This window comes from Rutidosis leptorrhynchoides, chromosome 2, assembly GCF_046630445.1.
Source record: "Rutidosis leptorrhynchoides isolate AG116_Rl617_1_P2 chromosome 2, CSIRO_AGI_Rlap_v1, whole genome shotgun sequence".
NCBI classification, from domain to species: domain Eukaryota; kingdom Viridiplantae; phylum Streptophyta; class Magnoliopsida; order Asterales; family Asteraceae; genus Rutidosis; species Rutidosis leptorrhynchoides.
Window position 1 is genome coordinate 369,274,561 of NC_092334.1, and position 22,558 is coordinate 369,297,118.

The 22,558-nt window shown below is 32.0% G+C and overlaps 1 protein-coding gene across 1 annotated transcript; it reads left to right on the forward strand.

Moving 5' to 3' along the window:
* Nucleotides 1-11,485: 11,485 nt before the first annotated feature.
* On the forward strand, nucleotides 11,486-16,854 carry LOC139892048 (uncharacterized). The gene is made up of 12 exons (XM_071875080.1): nucleotides 11,486-11,556; nucleotides 11,768-11,808; nucleotides 12,368-12,468; nucleotides 12,597-12,677; nucleotides 13,046-13,128; nucleotides 13,612-13,663; nucleotides 13,798-13,887; nucleotides 14,089-14,157; nucleotides 14,291-14,392; nucleotides 14,541-14,609; nucleotides 15,825-15,881; nucleotides 16,501-16,854. Exons 1-12 carry the CDS (start codon nucleotides 11,492-11,494, stop codon nucleotides 16,603-16,605), a joined length of 915 nt encoding a protein of 304 aa, XP_071731181.1. The 5' UTR covers nucleotides 11,486-11,491; the 3' UTR covers nucleotides 16,606-16,854.
* Nucleotides 16,855-22,558: the final 5,704 nt, after the last annotated feature.

Sequence of the window (22,558 nt, forward strand, 5' to 3'; positions counted from 1 at the left end):
AAATAACCATTTTCCTTCAATTTCATATTTGAATTTTGATTTATCAGAATTCAACAAGTGGCATAATGAAGAAAACATTTGACAAAATAAAATTTGTTAGAAACAAACAAATTAACTATGAGAAATTTTGTTAAGAATCCACGCTAACTGCTCCTAGCTAATTGTTCCTAGCTAACTGATTACATTTTATTTATCGTAATTTAATTATCGCAATTTACATTCTCGCAATTTTATTTATCGTCATTTAATTTCTGTTATTTACTTTACGCACTTTATTTATCGTTATTTAATTTCTGTTATTTATTTTACGCACTTTAAATATCGGGACACGTATACAAAGTTTTGACATATCATATCGACGCATCTATATATATTATTTGGAATCACCATAGACACTCTATATGCAGTAATGATAAAGTTCTCTATACAGGGTTGAGGTTGATTCTATAATAATATATATACTTTGAGTTGTGATCGAGTCTGAGACGTATACGGGTCATGACATGTATTAATTAATTCGAATATTATATATTAAACTATATATATGAATTATTGGACTGTCAACTGTGGAATATCAACTGTGGACTACCAACACTGGACAATTAAAATGAATTAAAATATTGATTATAACATATGAAACTAAACAATTCTTCAAGTTTGCCACTTGATTCCACCTTAAACCTCATTTGTATCTTGACGATTACAATCTACATTCAAACCTTTCATAATTCTTGAAAACACCTCAATCGAGAGAATGAACCAACCGCACTTCATCTACGAAAGGAAAGATTTATGCATATAGTGATGCACCTGAAAACACTCAGAACCTGAGTAAACGTCTAACACTTATCTGTGCTAACTCCTTTGACATTGTTATTACTGAAAATAACTTTGCAATTCCTTTTCAAGGTAGCCAATTTTGTCACAGCTCCAGCAAGTCAACTTCGACTTTCCGTTCGAAACAACCTTATTATAACCTTGATATATATATGTGTGCTCTTTTATTATTACTGGGGAACCTTTTATATTCCACCATATTACCAGCAGACGTACCAGCAACCTCGTTATTTCTTGGCTTAAATCTCTATGATAAATCATTATATTTATTCATTGAAACCCTATCATATACTCATCCGCATCTTGTAACGAGAACTGCCATACCAATTACTGGGAATCAACAATCAGTACTTTGAAAACTCACAGCATATCTACATCAACAGTTATATGTATAACAATTATATCTTAGAAATATGATGTTTCATTCTGAAATTCTGAAAAGCACTCAGTCTACAAATCAATACTCTGAATGTTGAAAAAGCTGAATGAAGCAGCAGAAATCGTAAACAACCGTAAACAAACTTAATCATCGGAAGTTTGATGATAAAGAATAGTATGTTGGAAAAGCTCAGAAAAGTTGGAACTGGAAAACGGATTGAGCTAACCATGAAGGAGACCAAGGCCAAATACAAGGACCATACCATATATTCAAAGAATCCAGGTAATTCTGTATCCGATGAAACCTTCAACGAATATCTTGCTCTGTACTCATGTTAAAATCTTGCGGAAAATCTTCCTCATCAACCATCGAATTTAGAAATTCCAAAATATCATCATCAATATCTTCGATATTTCTGAGGATATTTTCATAAATATTCTCGTCTGAAATTATATATCTCTTCGTGCTTCCTGTGTATCATTATGTTGGAAACATTCAATAGAAAATTTAGTACCGAAAAGCGGATTATGCGAAACTATGAAGGAAGTCGTGGACAAATTACAAAGAATAAGTTTGACTTCAAAGAATCCAAATGATTCGAAGCCTACTGAAGTCTTTAGCAAATATCTTGCTCCCGACTCCAAACTCTTGCGGACAAATTTTCCTCACCATCCTTCGATATTATAAATTCCAAGATATCATCGTATCTTTCATTATAAATATCTTCCATATTTCTGAAGATATTTTCATAACTATTCTTATCTGAAATCATTAATCTCTTCGTGCTATCAGTGTTACATCATATAGAAACTGTTAGTTTCTATATTCTGTAAACTTTCGAGCTCAAAATATGAATGTTATTGAAGCAATGTTGGGAACTGATGCATGAGTTAGTATAATATAATGACACTTGATCAACGTGATTATATTACAGTAAGTCATGCTGAGTTTCTAAATGGGATATGATGATTCACAGATTATAACGTCATTATGTGCCATGTTACACGACTCTTACATTTTATCTGATATATAAACATATCAAGAACATATTTTCTTGATAGTCCTATCTTTTCCGGATATTCTGGTAATTTGACAAAAACAAATCGTGCTACTACCTTTACTTTCTATCTTGTATATTATGATAATTCAAAACTCCATACCTATGAATTCTGGACCGTTACTTGCGAAAAGTAAACAAAACCATGAAGCTCCGAAATAGAAAGGGGTATAAATCGCAGCAAATAAGAGAGCGCATTAACTGTGGATGACAATAATTATAGGAGACAGAAGCAGGGACATTGAAATATAAGGGAAGATATAAAACCCAATAACAACACAGAAGTTACAAACCATGGATATTAATACAAATAGCAATATAAAGACACGGTATAATTAAGAATAGTATTCCCCCAAGGCAATAGTAGAAGTAAACAGATTTTTTGGTGGAAGATTGAAAAGAAGGATGACAGATACATAGATAGAAAAATATCAAGGATTAGAACTGGATTATGCATTTTCACAATCCTTTGGATGTATGAACTAAGAAAGAAAGTATAGGAATGGTGAGAATAATGGAACGGAAGAGCTTAATTTATAATGGAAATATCAGACAGAGTAATCGAGGCAGATCACCGTATTTAATTATAGAGATCTTAATTTTCTTACTAGCCGAAGAATCAAATCTTTTAGATCTCGAAGATTTTCTTTAAATCCTTTGAATTCCGGAATTCAACCAAGACAACGTCAAAAGCTAAGACGCACTTTAGTTTCTAACTTCCACCATGACTACGTCAAAAGTTAAATCTCTATCTCAATCTGTTGTGACAGCTTCATTCGTACGCTTCATCTAATTGAATCGTTTTATCTATATTAGTCAATAATGATAAAACACCATTTATCAACTTATATTTGTCATGGAAACATTTTTATGGTTAGCCATGACCACCTCACTCAAATTTCGGGACGAAATTTCTTTAACGGGTAGGTACTGTGACGACCCGGCAATTTCCGACCAAAATTAAACTTAATTCTTATATGATTCCGACACGATAAGCAAAGTCTGTAATGTTGAGTCTCAAAACTTTGAACTATTTTGTATATTCAATTGACCTTCGACCATTCTCGACGATTCACGAACAACTATATATAAATAGATACATATACATTAATTTGAAATATTATTTGAAATAATATATGAGTTAATTGTTGGAAATAAATATGTAAAATAATATGTGATATAATGAAAACTACTATTATAAATATATTCATATATATATGTGTGTGTATATAAATATGTATATAAATAATACTTGTAAATATATAAAATAATATTAAACCTATTTGTTTAAAAATATATAATATATATTTATGTGATAAAACTTGTTATTTAAAACTAATTATATTTGGAGAGAGAGTAAATGGAAAATGAATGATTTCGAGCTTAATTAGTAAACGTCAGTAACACCCGGTTGATGTTTTGTTAGTTTTAATATAGATATTGTACATGTTCATGAAGGATTGAAATAAAAGTTGGACTGTAAATTGATTACGAAGATTTTAGATTTGTCAAAACTATTTTTACCTTTTTAAGATTAAATATTAGCACTCCGTACATATAAATCGGAACAGAAAATAAATAATTTTTGAACTTTTTTGATCGGGTTTCAAACAGGTAATGAGTGAAATAATTAAATATGTTTAATCTAAAAATTTGGAATTTTTTAGGAACACTTTTATATATTAACTGTTTAGCAATGGACTAGTTATGATAATCCGTTAAAATGTCGGTGCAAATTATTAAAGGAAGCTGGCTGCTTTACTGTACAATCTGTTTCATTCATGTGATCAAGACTTTAAGATGTAATATTATATAAATATTATTAAATTATATTTTATATATACATATAAGTTAATATATATAATAGCCATACTACTATTTGATAACCCACTTCTGCATATCATGTTTATATTTGAGCACCACTTCAAATCATCACAACCATCCTCTATAAACCACCAGTCGGCCATCACCTGCACACCACCTTTCCCCACCATCAACAACCGAGAACCACCATACGAGAACCATCATCGAAACCCATTTATGAACAACTGTCGACTACAACTTCTTCTACTTTTTCTTATTCGACTTACAACAAAATCCTAACCCACTTGTTCGATGTTGTCACCCGTTACCTCAACCATCATAAACCCATGACCACCAATGATTTATGTCACGACCACCGGCACCTTCAACCATAGAAACCACCACCACCCTCATCATATCCGCCACCTTACCATCTCTTAAACACCTTCTCAAAACCATTTAAAACAACACCACCTATACGCTATATCACTATTGCTTTTACATTTCTATTCCATCATGAAAACCGCTGACGACTATCACCAACTCTGATAGATAATGAACCTATTGTTGTCAACCGTATATCTTCAATTGTTTTTATGTTTTCTACCTCGATCAAACAACCACCACGAACCCATCTCTAAAACTGTTTTTCCTATTTCTTGTTCGAAGTGGATTGCTACCGCTGCTTTTCTGTTTTCAGCCGAAACAACCACTACCAACATAACTGTTATTACTATTTATTGCTGCTGTATTATTTCCCTTCGAACAGACCATCAAATAGTAAACCTAACCTGCAGCCCATGTTCACTGTTACGTTGATAAAAAAAATATATTTTCTTTTCATCGACGTGTTACTGTTACAGTAACGATATGTATTTGTTTTTATTCCTGCAACGATTATTATGATAGATGATAAAACAATAAGAGGACGATGATGTGGTTTAAAAAAAATAAAAAAAATGAAGGTGGATGCAACCGTGGCTGCTGTGATCGAGCAAACAGGCCTTTAAAAACCCAAAATTCATTGTTCAATTTAATTTAGTCATAATAATGGACTACTAGATTGGACTGTCAATTGGGCCGTGTTTTTTTTTTTATTATTTATTTATCTTGTTAGGCCGAGAGTTATAATTAAATGATGTTGGGCTTGGGCTATTCGAATTGGAAACAGAGAAATGGGTTATATAAATATAAACTGGGGTTTTGTCAGATAAGCAAGGACGGAGGAGTGGTTAGAGGAGAAGTAGGGTTGAACGAGAGGTCGCGGGTTCGAGTCCCGTCTTGGACAGTTTATTTCTTTTTAATGCTTCTAAGGTATTATTTGATATTATTATTATTGTTTTTGTTAGTAACATATTGTACATACATTTTATCATTTTATTTATTAACATTACTATTATTATTATTATCAATATTATTATTATTATTATTATTATTATTATTATTATTATTATTATTATTATTATTATTATTATTATTATTATTATTATTATTATTATTAGTATTATTATTATTATTATAATCATCATTTTTAACATTAATATTATTATTATCATTATTAATGATTTAACTAAAAGTTACTAATAGTATTATTATTTTCATTACAACGGGTATTATTTATAATTATTACTTATAGTATAAGTATAATAATAATTTACTATGTTTTTATATCATAACTAACATAATATTATAACATTAAGTTATATATTTTATATACAACATAACCAATTATAGGTACTAATATAATTATACATAAAAATATTAATATTAATACATTATAAAATATATATAAACTTTATTCGATTACAAGTATATGTGTTAATATATATATATATATATATATATATATATATATATATATATATATATATATATATATATATATATATAAAAATGATATAGGTTCGTGAATCCGAGGCCAACCCTGCATTGTTCAGTTGTTTAATGTCGTCATATGTATTTTTACTACAAAATACATTAGGTGTGTTTCATTAATCCCTTTTTTTTTTTTTAAATGCTTTTGCAATATATATTTTTGGGACTGAGAATACATGCGCTGCTTTTATAAATGCTTTACGAAATAGACACAAGTATGTGAAACTACATTCTATGGCTGAATTATCGAAATCGAATATGCCCCTTTTTATATAGTCTGGTAATCTAAGAATTTGGGAACAGACACCCTAATTGACGCGAATTCTAAAGATAGATCTATCGGGCCCAACAAGCCCCATCCAAAGTAACGGATGCTTTAGTACTTCGAAATTTATATCATGTCCGAAGGAGGATCCCGGAATGATGGGGATATTCTTATATGCATATTGTTAATGTCGGTTACCAGGTGTTCAATCCATATGAATGATATTTTGTCTCTATGCATGGGACGTATGTTTATGAGAAATGGAAATATGAAATCTTGTGGCCTATTAAAAATTATGAAAATGATTATTTATGTTAAACTAATGAACTCACCAACCTTTTGGTTGACACTTTAAAGCATGTTTATTCTCAGGTACGAAAGAAATCTTCCGCTGTGCATTTGCTCATATTAGAGATATTACTTGGAGTCATTCATGACATATTTCAAAAGATGTTGCATTCGAGTCGTTGAATTTATCAAGATTATTATTACGTCAATTATATTTGGATATATTATGAAACGGTATGCATGTCTGTCAACTGTCAATGTAAATGAAAGTTTGTCTTTTAAAAACGAATGCAATGTTTGTAAAATGTATCATATAGAGGTCAAGTACCTCGCGATGTAATCAACTGTTGGGAATTGTTTATAATCGATATGGACTTCGTCCGGATGGATTAGGACGGGTCTTCACAACAAACACATGCCAAAGGCAGATTTATTGACCATTGTTACCCATATCATATTTTAAATTTTAAATTCACATTGCAAGATTACAACTTGATGGTGTTACATATGAGTCATATTTTAACGCAGTGTTTCTAGTCAGCCCAAAATGACTTGTTTCAACCTGTTACCGAGCCCCCCGACCCACCCATATTGTAACTTACACAACATAAAATATTATATAAACCAAGATAACACATAATGAACTTTACTTACCTTGATCAGAATTTGAGTAACATCCTCAAATCCAGTCACATATTCTGCATACATTTTCTCGACATATAATATGTTTTTACTTTTTAGCATCATATTTGATCTGTTTTAATTAATTTTTTCATTTACTATCACAAACAAAGGAATTAAAGGATACAGAAAATGACTAACATCACCGAGACTCAACAATACTAATTAATAAAAAAATACAGTAATATATACCTACGGGTTTCGTTGCATTGGATCGATGAAATTGCCAATTTGCTTCTCGTATATCTTCATTTAATCAAAAAGATGTCAAATTCATCATTTATCATTTATACACATACATATACATATACAAAATTAGAAAAAGCAGACACAAATCACCTACCTCAAGGGAAAGAACAGCCGCACTTATGATTAATACTACATCCTTTATTATAGTAACATATTAAAAAGAAAAAAACAAAAAAAAAAAAATATGAAAGCCGTCACGAATCCTTTCATCTAGAAACCATTTTGAAACTCAGCATGAAATTAAGAGTAAATACCTAAATTGACTTGCGTAAATGGATACCGTATGTTGAATCGATCCGATTTCGTCATGTGATTTTAGAATCATTGGCTTCTTAGTGAAGAAATCAAAGCATTTTTGAGAGAAAAATAAACAAACTGATATCTGATGAAAGAATTATGGGAATGCGGAATACGGATCATTATGGTATCATGTTAATCAACGATCTTAGTATAGTTTTTAACGATTTGAGTAGTAAAAAAGTTATCTATGGTCGTTTTTTATTTGGGAGGATTTTGAATGGAAACTGCTACGTTTGAAAACTAATTTGGTGAACAACGGTTTTCATTAGGAGTAGATGGGAACCGTCCTATATCTGTAAGGGTAAAATAGAACAGCTCAATTAATCTTAGTATGAAAGAGACAATTCCAAACTAAGATTAATGTGAGCCTTTAGACCACGCAAGTAATTTGAGTAACAAACCTTAATAATCTCTGCAATAGCTACTGTCTTGCTGATTGCCTTTTCCATTGCTATCAAAACAATTTCTTTCCCACGTTTATCCTACAAATGCGAAACAGTTAGACTGTGTTAAAAAAACCCATCTTTGGTAGTAGTACATGCTAAAGCACATATGTACAAGCACAAAGTTCCTTAGCTAGAACTGAATCACCATAAGTATTCGGAGATACAAAAAAGCGTTTGATAATGATCACCAAACCTGGATCTTTGTATGACGAGCTTAACATATGTAATATTGCAAACACTACAGGTGAAGTATCTTCCAGTTAGTATGTTCCATATCCAATGAAAAATGACCAAAGGTTCATGCCTAGGATGAAACGCCTTTGCCGGAATAAAATGAGTAGCTGCTCTTAAATTCCAAGCCCTCATTATAACCTGCATAATAAATTACATAAACTAATGAGGGATTTTAAAAGTTGTTGTTGTTGTGAATATATGTACCTTCAGTTTCAATCAGTGGTTGCAGGTTTCTTAATCTTGCAATAACTTAATCTCATTCACTTCCATGATCTTCAAATTAAAAAACCCAAGTGCTCAACTCGGTATATTCTATCTTTCACTTGCATTATCAAATCATAACCGTTTGTCCATGTATAGTTTGACATAAAAAAGTCAGACTGCACAGATTTACAAATACTTCAACAACCTCATGTTTCATCCATTTGGCTTCTGAAAATTCACACTTGTTTACTGCATCACTTTATCCAGAACTACTTTACACGCCATACCTTAAAGCACTTTATGATCATAAAATTACATCAATTCTTTAATCGATAAACAACCACAATAAAAAATAAATACGAATATCACCTTATAACTTCTGAAGTTCATGTGATCGTGTAGTGGTACAGTGTTGTTGAACCCTGCATATAACAACCATTTTGATATTGCATCTAATGGATAGCAACTCCCTATTACATACGAACCTAATTGACATTTCAAGAAACAACAACCCAAATCAGTATTCGGAACTGACGAAAGGGAGTAATTGAAAGAAGCTTTATTCATATTTCATATATACTATTAACGTGCATTTTTTTATTTTGTAAATACATTATTTAGTTAATCAACGACACTCTGACAGGTCAAGGATCAAAGATTAACCCTATAAATTTCAATAATACCAAACAAAAAAAAATCAAATTGTTGTACATACAAAGATGAACAACACTAATTTGTTTACAATTTACACAACAATTTAGGAAAACATAAACGATTTCATATTAGTAAACCGTAATGAAAGGAGTACGATACATGATTTAAGATTCTTTCGCTACGAATACTTAGATAGTTTGGGTGATCGAGATCCACGATTCGTCATTTTACAAAATTAGGAATTTAATTGATGGATGGTTTGAATCGTAAACCTAATTCGTGTGAGAATTTATGATGAATCCAGATCAGTAAACTAAAATTTTGAGGTGTGTTTCAATGAGCGACCGATTTAGTGCAGCCGTTAGGGTTTAATTCAAGAAGAACGTGTTGGACGATTTTTGTTTTTGAAGGTTGAGAAAGAAACTTGCAAGTTGTAACCGTCAATTTGATTTAGAATGGTAAGATGAATACGGAGCGAAAAAATTAGGGATAAATTAGAGAAGACCAATTAATCCTTAGTTAAGATCATAAGGTATTAATTAAGATAAATCCTGAGCGTTTGATCATTTCTTTTAAGGGGTGGAGATTAAAAATTAAAGGAAAAATTTAAAAGTATTAACTAATATGGACTTTGTTTTAATATATAGAGAGGATATGCATTAACCAAGTGATATTTTGATCATACTGAGAAATGTATATTAGCATTTTATCAAACCATAGATTGATGGTTTTAGTATGACATACACTTGGCTTGCAGCTGAAGAATTCGAGTCTTAAATCGAAAAATTGAGCAACTTGAATCCTAAATGAGAACGGACTAAAAGCATTAGGACCTGGTGGTAATACAGTAGACCCGACAGCAGCGAAATTGCATCCATTATGGAAATTCGGGATCCCAAGAACTTCCAAGTACGCGTTTACGAACAGCAAGTCCATTGCATCCACTTCAAAAACATAATATTATATAAATACATTTACAAATACAAATATTAATACGAAAGATTGAAAACAAAGAACTAACTCAAGTAATCTATCATAAGGAGGTCAGCACATGACCAAAGGGCTTCTAGCCTAGCGGTATAAGGACTCCCGTTAGGGAGGTCTAGATGGTCACCAAAACCGGCAACTAAATTGCTTGTATTGGAATTCGAGTGTCCAAAGTTGAAAACTGCTGGATAGTTGAACTCAATACCAACAACTCTAAAGGAGTGTTGCTAGACTTTTGTTTGTTATTGAATTTTGCTTTGAAGACACAACGAATAGTGTGATATTTACATTTTTACTCTTATTTGTTAAGTAATCATGTTAATATTATGTTTTCAATTAATTTGTGTATTTTTGGTAAGTGAGTGTTAGAGTCATGTCTTTTAGGCATTTAGCATACAGTTGATTATAATATGAACACCGGTTTTGATTGCTAACTGAAGTGTTTAATACGAGCTTATACTAGTATTTGAAAACTATTTTATAAGCTACCAGTTGTCGTTTGTTTTTCAGCTGCAGACTGTTTGTTTTTCTGAACACATAAGATAATATAATGTCTTATTCTATCTCTAACCTCGCAGCCTTAGACTTAAGCTTCTAAGTGCATACATGATTAAGTTATTTTGCGGGCATAAAAACAAACAGTCTACAAGATTCAGCATACAAACCTTTATGTCACATCTTCTTTACAGACATGATTCGCAGATCTTCAGACAAAAATATTTTAAAAAACAAACATCACTATCATGTATACTAAATGTGTATGAGTGAATATGCATAAATTAATTAGAAAAATGTAAAACACAAAGATATTCATGTTTATTGAAAGACGCAAATATACACTTATTTCACGAATATATAAGTCTTACCCAGGTCATTAACAAGTTGAAGGTTAACTTGATGGATACCATCAGGTAAATTGCATTTTGGTACAGTTACTCATGTATTTGTTAATTAACATTATTAATAATAATCTGATACGGAGTAACTTTTAGCGAACTTTTCATGTGTAAAATAACATACGAATTTTACTTTTATTTTAATTAGCCTACAAAATTAGCCTACAAAATAAGACGTGAATGGAATAACGTACTAAATGTCTTTTTCACTAACTTTCATCCATCTTTTCACAAGTTACCAAAACCCGAGGGGTTTAACGGTAAATTTCCATTTCTAAATCATAAACCTCTCCATACCCAAAAACAAGCAAAAACCCTACAATCAAGCAGAGATCGATGATGGCGTTCAAAACCACTCGAAATCTTTATCAAGCACTACAGATTCCGAAAACCTCATATCCGTTTGTCCCTAATTCCTTCTTACATTTGTTTTCATGTTATAATTTCAGCTTTACAATAATGTTACCTTATATCGTGTGATTCGTTCGATCCTTTGCTAGCTCTTAACATAATAAGAAGGAATCGGGATAAAATTTTTAAATGTTGTTAATTTTATAATTTTAGGTCAAAATCATCGCGTATACTTATTATATACTTTGATTAATTTTGCAGGTTTGGAAATTGGAGAAGCTACTCAAATGTTTCCCTTGAAGGTACATACATACACAAAATATTGCCTTTTTTCCTGTATAAATCCTGAAATGAATAATTGAAATATTGTATTATTTAATTATGTAAATGTAAATATTGATGTAATAGCTAAAATGATTGATGTTTCAATATAATGCAAACATTTCTTGTACACTTAAGTGTACTTTAGGTTATTTCATTCCATTCAGTTACTTCGTATGCTAGATATAATATTCTTGACTTAGTATCACTACCCAAGTTAACCCATTATCAGTTTAACAGGATGATTATATCTTTTTTGGTTTTCAGTAACGTTGATTGTGAATACTGACTCTTGTATGATACTTCCAAATTCAATATATAGCTTGTCCATAATGATCAAGAACTGTGTAATCGATTAATGCACGCTAGAGAATGAATTAATCAGATTTTGTTTCATCTAGGTCCATTTTATTTGGAATGTAAATTGGGTTAAAATAGAACTATTTCGTTTAATGAAGCTGTGTTCATCTTTGTCTCATTATCTTCTAGCTTGCTAGTAGACTAACTTTTGATAAGAAACTCTACATTCTATTTAAGCAGCTCCGGACATCATCAGCAGAAGATACTCTCATTGCTTCTGCAAGGGCCACAACTGCCTATCACTTATGCATGGTGATAAGAAGATAATTCGTACTGCAATGGTAACATCATTAATCGTGATAGAAAATTCTTGTGTGTATTTCATATGTCTCGGTTGTAAATTTTTTCTCTTGCAACTTTTTTATTTTTATCATCACTTTGCTGTGCACGGCCATTACTTCACTTATAGGTTACTGAATTATCAAACTTCTTGAGCGGTTCCCGAAGTTTATCAACACAAGTCCAAGCCCCTGCACAGGCACGGAAAATGGTATGTCTGCTATTTCATTTGATTTGGGTCAACTGTCTTTGAAGTAAATGCATAACTACTTCTCTTATTTAACGATCTAGATTGGTATCTAAATGTAACGGCGGTCATGTTTTCATTTAGTTTATGATTGGCTGGAGGTAGGGAATGCTTTTCATTTATCTATTTTTTTTTTTTAATATTATTTTTCTACTCATATCTATGAGGGTCTTAGTCTGTTATCATTCTGTTAGTTTTAACCTGCATTCTAAAGTTACACGTTCAATCTTTGAACGAACTATGAATGTATCATCTGTATGTGTTTATATATATTCGCATGGTGATTGAGTATTTCCATGCCAAGTTTTCAAATCTTTTATGCTGATTTGCAGGGGGCGTTAAAAGTTTCCATGACTAGTCCTGGATTTATATATGAACCATATGGTCCACGTGAGCCTATCTCTTTTTTGCGAAGGTTTGATGTAAACTCTTTTTTATATCTGTAACAGCTCTCGTTCAATGTATTTGCTGTGACAGTTCTCATACACAGTTTCTGGAATTAGAAACTTCACTAGATTTACTAGTTATAGCTCACTTGATTTTATGCAGAAGATGAGAACACAATAAGATCGGACAGATCATGTGCAACAAGGGACTAATAATTTACTATGGAATATGATCTTAAAATGTTTGGCAGCAAAACATTATACTTCGAATTTTTAACCTTGCAAGTCAAATAGTCAATGTATTCATGCTGATTTTCTGGATTGAACCATCAAGGTTTTGTTTGTTAAGAATCTTTTATAGGAACTGAACCTAGAAATCTGCTTTTTTTTTTAAAAAGATGATATACCCGAGTACTGATTAGATATTACTTATGCATTCTTGATAATATAAGCTGCATGCTTGTTTGAATTTTGAAACTTAAATATCAATAATAACTGTAACTACTTTGTAGGTGGTTCACAAGATCTGGATGGAGAAGAACAAAAGATGATATTTTTCTTGAGGTTGCATTTTGCTCTATACTATTATGCGTGTGGAAGCTTACACATAGCATCTTTCTTTACACGAGTTTTGTAAACTGGAAGTTTGAATTCAAGTGTCTTTGGTGCATTGATATTTACTTTGTATGTACATGCAGCTAAAAAATGCATATGCTATTGCTAAATTGCGAAAAACTGGATACTCAAAAAAGAAGTTTTACGCTGAGGCTATAAACTTATATAAAGAGGTATGCTTCTTAGTTGTTAAATTAAATTACTTACTATGATAGTTAATATCATGTCACGTGGTCTCTGTTGTAGGATTATCAAGTATCTACCTTGTAAAATATTAAGAAATAAAAAAGAAACACATTAAAAGCATCTTATTTGTGTACAGTAGATACTCTTTTGGTTTACTTGGTCACAATTCAGTATTATTTCTTTTCCAGATAAACATTTTAATGGCAAATGGTGACAAAACATCACTGCGTAAAATGGTTACTGAGAATATGTACTCTGTAAGTGTCTGTTTAGGTTTACTTTCTTTCATGATTGTGATGTACTTAATTGGAAATGTTATGTTATGCACTGCTTCTTATTTACTTTATAATTGAGGTTAACCTAAGTTGGATGGGTTTTTGGACAACACAGGCACTCAAGAACGAAATTAAGCAAAGAGAATCAAGATGGAGTTATGTTTACTGGGAACTAATAGAGCCAGTTGTTAATATTCGAACTCTACGTGCTCGAATGGTAAGTATCATTTCATTAAGTCATTTTTTGCAGTTGTGTAACTTTTCTTGTACACTTACAAAATTTCACAAGCCTCTGTTTCATATGTATTTCGGCCTTAAAACAAATATTATTTCAACCTATGAAACTTTTTTCTTTGTGTCCTCAGATTGGAGTTGATCGAGATGACCTGAGTAAAGTATTCATACAGCTCACAATTGAGTTTACTTCTAAACAGGTTCACACTGATTGCGACTTGCATTTGGTTATGTTATTAATATTAATTTATTCCCTTTTACTTGAGCTGTTTCTGCATGATGGGTTTGACCATAAACTATTTCATGGCTACACCCACCTGGTTTTTAGTAATTGGCACAGCTTGTATAAAGTTTCTGATACTAAATCTTTACTTCAGTAGCATTCAGACTTCTGTCTTATATGAACTATTAACATAATAACACTTGAAAATTAAATTGGCTATTGTGTTTTCTATAACTAGGGTTGTAATTGAGTTGATCCCGAGCTCGACTGGGCTCGATTAAGATCGGAGAATTTGAGCTCGAACTCCTCGAACCTAATATTAAAAGCTCGAGCTCGTCTTGTTTGATTTTATACAATTTCGAGCTCGACTTGAGTTCAACTCGTTCATATATATAATATATAATAGGTATTATTATATACTTACATGTATTGTATTTCTATATAAATATTAACTAATGTGTATAAATGAAGTGCTCGTTTAGGCTCGCGAGCTTGTTTAAGCTCAATATATAAAGCTTCAGATCGTTTACTAAATGCTCTTCAAAATATGTTCGAGCTCGAGTTTCTTTAAGCTTGGCCCAAATATAATTTTTTATAAGTTGAGCTCGTGTAGCTCGGCTCGTTTACACCCTTATCTATAAATTGTTATTTAGCCATCTGTTTTTGCTTTTATGCTTTTGTGCTTTAGCATATCTGTTTGTAAGTTTTCATCATTGGCTACCGAGTTGCCTAATGAAGCACACCACCTGGGTTCGATTCCTGGCTATGCCAAATTTTTCAGAAAGGGAGTGTGACCAAAGGGTGCGCGTAATGCGCAATTCACTCGGGGGGCTTGGTTACCCGAGGTTTACTCTCTAGGGGAGCCAATGTGCTCGTTCATAGGGGGCTTTCCTAGCTAATCCAAAACAAAACTCGTAAAGGGCACACAACAATATCAATATTAGGATTCAGATATGATTAATATCTACCTCTTCTCTTTTATGAAGTTAAGCGTTCCTTAATACTGTTTACCAAGGATCGTTGACGTTAATTCTTTGAGCTGTGATTTTTGAGTTGCTTAAAATTTTTGTGAAAATAGAAAGTTCAAATGGAAATACAAATTTATCTGTCTATAAGCTTTGGTCATATATTACTTTGCTTCTTGAATAATGCAAATTATTAATTATTAATTACATAATATTTCTTCTTTCAGAAGTTTGAGGCATATGATTCGAAAGACGTCGTCGTTGCTGGAAATAAAGATAAGGAGGTACTGCATTATTTCACTTTGTGACTAGAAATCGTAGTTGTTTTCTTGATATACATTTAAATATGAATTTTCTATTCTTTTTCACAATCACAGATTGTACATCATACTTCCCTACTTTTTGTTCCAACAATATCTTACCCTGCATCTTTTATTTATTTGGTCATGTACTGTCAATGTTGTTTCTAGGTCTATTATGTCAATAAATACAAGTGTAATATAAAACCCGTGTTGTATAAATCGGAATTACTCGGCGAGTACTCGGTTTTTGCAACTCAGGGAGTACTTGGCAAGTACTCGGCATTACTCAGGAAATCAGTCAAAACCGGCTAAAATTCGGGATTACTCGAAAAATTTGTTAGAACTCGGTCAAAATCGGTCAAAGTCAAACTTGGTCAACATTCGAGTACTCCCCGAGTTTCCGAGTACTCCCTAAAATTCACGAACGAGTGCTCCCCGAGTAGCGATTTTTGCAACTTTGTATAAAACATAGTAGATAGGTTGATTCTAGTAGAATCACAGGTCACATGATCATTCAGATAATTTATCTATCTTCTACTCTCTCTATATATATTTATTTTTATATATATATATTGAGCGGTGGTTGTTGTGATTGGTGTAGGTCCTGGTTCGTGATATATGGGTGTTTGAAAAGTCACAGTTTCACCCTGGTTCTTATTGGCGCCTTTGTGGAAGAATTCCTGTTAAACCAGGTGGTAATCCTTGATTCATTTTACTCGAAAAAATCTGCTTCCAGAATCCAAATGCTATGCTAGGTAATACTGGTTTAAGTTGCGTTGATTTACAGTCGCACAACAAAATCTGTAACATTCTGCACGTCAGAAATTTTGTACAAGATGACATTCTTTTCTTGGGTTGATCTGTACGTAACATCTAAGACGTAGGTCAAAGCATTATGATAATAAACAGTAGCTTGAATTATTGTATCGAAGATTAAAATTTTTGTATCACACTATCTTTGTGGGAGTTAATTTGTTCCATATGGATTAAAGCAATGGTAATCAGAGAGGCTGACTTTCAGTCATCTCTTGATTTTGTCATATGTGATATAAGCAGTCTTACTATTTTAAGGGTAATTTATGGAAATATTAATGATGCAATTGACAACATGTGTTGTTGACTAAAAATGGGGAGGGATAAGATAATGTATATGTATAAACAAGTTAAGTTGTAAAAAATTCATTCGGCTGAACTTTCTGCTATTCTGTAGATTAAATAATAATATTGTTTTTAACTAAACTAGTTGTGTGTATTATTTTACCCTTATCAGTTACATTTTATGTTTTGTAGTGAAGGTAAGATTATTAAAACCGCTAATTTAGTAGTGTATGGTTAGAATAGTAGATAATTTTACACCACATATAGGCATATTATACGCATATTGGTAACCATCACAGGCTAACTCAGTGGTTGGCGTTCTAATATTTTCATAAGATATCTTAGGTTCAAACTTTACTAGTAGCTTGAGGTGACCAAAGAAAGGGTTAAGAACAGTTATGGATAACCCAGTTAGGACGCGTACATTTGAGAAAATATTCGCTCCCTTGGGATAACAAAACATTAAAAACTTCTAACCTTTAAATATGTGTAATAATATATGTCTACAAATAACTAAACATATTTATATTCCTTTAAAAACTGGGGGTTTATTATAATTTCTATTTTTATTTTATTTATTTTCTTTGTTTGCCTGTTGTTGAAAGGAATCTAATATGTTTACCTCCTCCATGCTATTAGGAAACCATTAAACCAATGACAAGGAAGAACATTAATTTGAAAATTCTTACTCATTTGCTTTAAAGTAACATAGACCAAGATACCTTTTTATCATAGACAAGAATAACTTGAAACTCATCTTCAAAGATAACTTTTTGTGTCAGTAAAATGAAAAATACACCAACCTCATTTAATCCCATTACCATGCTATTTCAAAGATTCATCTTTGAATTTCAGAATAATTTTTCCTAAAACAAGATGGCTTCTGGTTGCCTTATATGCAACAACTTGTTCATCTACCGGTATCTCAACACGACTACAAGATGCCCATTTTGTTGTCTTTTGGTTGCTTTTGATTTGGTTTTCAAGACATTGGCACAATTGTTCAACGTCCATGCTTCAAAGACGGTTGTTTTAGGTGGTTCTAGTTCTCGAACAATTGAGGTTTTTGAAGATAAGCTTGACCCTCATGGACCACGGGTACCACCCATAGGTTCATCATGGTACGGTCACTTTAAACATAGAGAGGATATGGCTAAACCAAAAGCGCCACGAAAGACGGTAAGTATTGACCATAATGTAGAATATATAGATGATTATCTAAGCAACAAAAAGAGAAAGAGAAATGCAATGGAACAATGGCCTTCAAGTGAGATTAAGCCATTGAAGTCGATTCTAAAGGTGGGTTCTAGACTAAAGTGATCAAATTAGTCTGATGAATGGCTCAATTTGTATACAAAGTGTAAATTATTAGGCTTTGGTTTCTTGTTATTTATTAGACTATGGATATAATAAGAAAATTCTTCTTGGCATTCCAAAAGTGTTAAATTTTCTGTTGGTTATTATTAGAATTTGATTGCACTCTATAAATATATAAGTAAAACACTTTAATTTGTAAAACAGATTTAATTTCTAATGTCAAATTAGTTTGGGATCACCCAGGAAGACTTAACCACCCATGTGTTCATTTCCCGTAATTGCATAACCCGCCCCCAGCTACTATCCTGGAGGAAACCCAGACCAATCCGAGGGCATGACCGGTAAAAACCCCCCTCCCGCTGCCCCACACTAAGCGAAAGGCAACCTGGTGAATACTTCGGGCCAGGGATAATATTGAGTGCAATGTTGCAGTCCAACGGGAGTGCAATGTTGCAGTCCAGCGGGAGTGCAATCTTGCAGTCCAGCGGAGTCAAACTCCTGACCTCTCACTAAGAGAGGCAGACTACTATCAGCTAAGCTATAACTCTATATTTTTGGGTTAAGGTTAAATGAAAGGGTCTTATCCCTCCGGATGTAACAACTTTGAACTATAGTATTTTTTTTTTTTTTTATGTTATACGGAAGCATCATTGGCAAGATCAATCGGTAGAGTTGGTAAATTCTTAATAATGAGTGTATATTTTTTTTTGGAACGGCAAATTTTATTAACGGCTTCTAGCAAGAAACTAGAAGCAAAACATACAAATAAGAGTTACAACGGCTTTATTAGCCAGTCGTTCCAAGATAAATTAACTTTACAACGACTTGTTAACCAACTATACGAAACATCACGTATAGAATCAAATAAATCCGCCTTCTTCACCTGACTATTCCCAAACAAAACGTTGTTGCGAAACCGCCAAAGAACCCAAAGACAAGCCGCCACAATGACATTCATCCGAATCTTATTTGACGCACTAGTATGCCATTGATCAAACCAAGTCACCAACGATAACCAAGAGTCAAACGATGTTGTATCAACTCCCGACCAAAGATAAATCTTTCCCCAAACTTCTTCTGCAAGCACACATGTGAACATAACATGACTTGAATCTTCCAACCCGCAAGTACAGTGACAGCAGCCAAGGTCCGATATCTCTACACCTCGATTAGCGAGATTGAATCTCGTAGGCAATCCATCAATAGCTGAACGCCATAAGAAGATATTAACTTTCTTCGGGATAGACTTACTTGTAGTGACCCGAACTTTTCCATGTTTATATATATTAATTGAGATTGATATTTACATGATTAAATGTTTTCAATATGTTAAGCAATCAAACTTGTTAAGACTTGATTAATTGAAATATGTTTCATATAGACAATTGACCGCCCAAGTTGACCGGTGATTCACGAACGTTAAAACTTGTAAAAACTATATGATGACATATATATGGATATATATATAGTTAACATGATACTATTATAAGTAAACATATCATTAAGTATATTAACAATGAACTACATATGTAAAAACAAGACTACTAACTTAATGATTTTTAAACGAGACATATATGTAACGATTATCGTTGTAAAGACATTTAATGTATATATATCATATTAAGAGATATTCATACATGATAATATCATGATAATATAATAATTTAAAATCTCATTTGATATTATAAACATTGGGTTAACAACATTTAACAAGACCGTTAACCTAAAGGTTTAAAAACAACACTTACATGTAACGACTAACGATGACTTAACGACTCAGTTAAAATGTATATACATGTAGTGTTTTAATATGTATTTATACACTTTTGAAAGACTTCAATACACTTATCAAAATACTTCTACTTAACAAAAATGCTTACAATTACATCCTCATTCAGTTTCATCAACAATTCTACTCGTACGCACCCGTATTCGTACTCGTACAATACACAGCTTTTAGATGTATGTACTATTGGTATATACACTCCAATGATCAGCTCTTAGCAGCCCATGTGAGTCACCTAACACATGTGGGAACCATCATTTGGCAACTAGCATGAAATATCTCATAAAATTACAAAAATATGAGTAATCATTCATGACTTATTTACATGAAAACAAAATTACATATCCTTTATATCTAATCCATACACCAACGACCAAAAACACCTACAAACACTTTCATTCTTCAATTTTCTTCATCTAATTAATCTCTCTCAAGTTCTATCTTCAAGTTCTAAGTGTTCTTCATATATTCTACAAGTTCTAGTTACATAAAATCAAGAATACTTTCAAGTTTGCTAGCTCACTTCCAATCTTGTAAGGTGATCATCCAATCTCAAGAAATCTTTGTTTCTTACAGTAGGTTATCATTCTAATACAAGGTAATAATCATATTCAAACTTTGGTTCAATTTCTATAACTATAACAATCTTATTTCAAGTGATGATCTTACTTGAACTTGTTTTCGTGTCATGATTCTGCTTCAAGAACTTCGAGCCATCTAAGGATCCATTGAAGCTAGATCCATTTTTCTCTTTTCCAGTAGGTTTATCCAAGGAACTTAAGGTAGTAATGATGTTCATAACATCATTCGATTCATACATATAAAGCTATCTTATTCGAAGGTTTAAACTTGTAATCACTAGAACATAGTTTAGTTAATTCTAAACTTGTTCGCAAACAAAAGTTAATCCTTCTAACTTGACTTTTAAAATCAACTAAACACATGTTCTATATCTATATGATATGCTAACTTAATGATTTAAAACCTGGAAACACGAAAAACACCGTAAAACCGGATTTACGCCGTCGTAGTAACACCGCGGGCTGTTTTGGGTTAGTTAATTAAAAACTATGATAAACTTTGATTTAAAAGTTGTTATTCTGAGAAAATTATTTTTATTATGAACATGAAACTATATCCAAAAATTATGGTTAAACTCAAAGTGGAAGTATGTTTTCTAAAATGGTCATCTAGACGTCGTTCTTTCGACTGAAATGACTACCTTTACAAAAACGACTTGTAACTTATTTTTCCGACTATAAACCTATACTTTTTCTGTTTAGATTCATAAAATAGAGTTCAATATGAAACCATAGCAATTTGATTCACTCAAAACGGATTTAAAATGAAGAAGTTATGGGTAAAACAAGATTGGATAATTTTTCTCATTTTAGCTACGTGAAAATTGGTAACAAATCTATTCCAACCATAACTTAATCAACTTGTATTGTATATTATGTAATCTTGAGATACCATAGACACGTATACAATGTTTCGACCTATCATGTCGACACATCTATATATATTTCGGAACAACCATAGACACTCTATATGTGAATGTTGGAGTTAGCTATACAGGGTTGAGGTTGATTCCAAAATATATATAGTTTGAGTTGTGATCAATACTGAGATACGTATACACTGGGTCGTGGATTGATTCAAGATAATATTTATCGATTTATTTCTGTACATCTAACTGTGGACAACTAGTTGTAGGTTACTAACGAGGACAGCTGACTTAAGAAACTTAAAACATCAAAATATATTAAAAGTGTTGTAAATATATTTTGAACATACTTTGATATATATGTATATATTGTTATAGGTTCGTGAATCAACCAGTGGCCAAGTCTTACTTCCCGACGAAGTAAAAATCTGTGAAAGTGAGTTATAGTCCCACTTTTAAAATCTAATATTTTTGGGATGAGAATACATGCAGGTTTTATAAATGATTTACAAAATAGACACAAGTATGTGAAACTACATTCTATGGTTGAATTATCGAAATCGAATATGCCCCTTTTTATTAAGTCTGGTAATCTAAGAATTAGGGAACAGACACCCTAATTGACGCGAATCCTAAAGATAGATCTATTGGGCCTAACAAACCCCATCCAAAGTACCGGATGCTTTAGTACTTCGAAATTTATATCATATCCGAAGGGTGTCCCGGAAATGATGGGGATATTCTTATATATGCATCTTGTTAATGTCGGTTACCAGGTGTTCACCATATGAATGATTTTTATCTCTATGTATGGGATGTGTATTGAAATATGAAATCTTGTGGTCTATTATTATGATTTGATATATATATAGGTTAAACCTATAACTCACCAACATTTTTGTTGACGTTTTAAGCATGTTTATTCTCAGGTGATTATTAAGAGCTTCCGCTGTCGTATACTTAAATAAGGACGAGATTTGGAGTCCATGCTTGTATGATATTGTGTAAAAA

Coding starts and splice junctions, on each gene's coding strand:
- LOC139892048 (XM_071875080.1), top strand. CDS start 11,492: ATGATGGCGTTCAAAACCACTCGAAATCTTTATCAAGCACTACAGATT. Junction 11,809..12,367: donor CTCAAATGTTTCCCTTGAAG/GTACATACATAC, acceptor CTATTTAAGCAG/CTCCGGACATCATCAGCAGA. Junction 13,129..13,611: donor CCTATCTCTTTTTTGCGAAG/GTTTGATGTAAA, acceptor ACTACTTTGTAG/GTGGTTCACAAGATCTGGAT.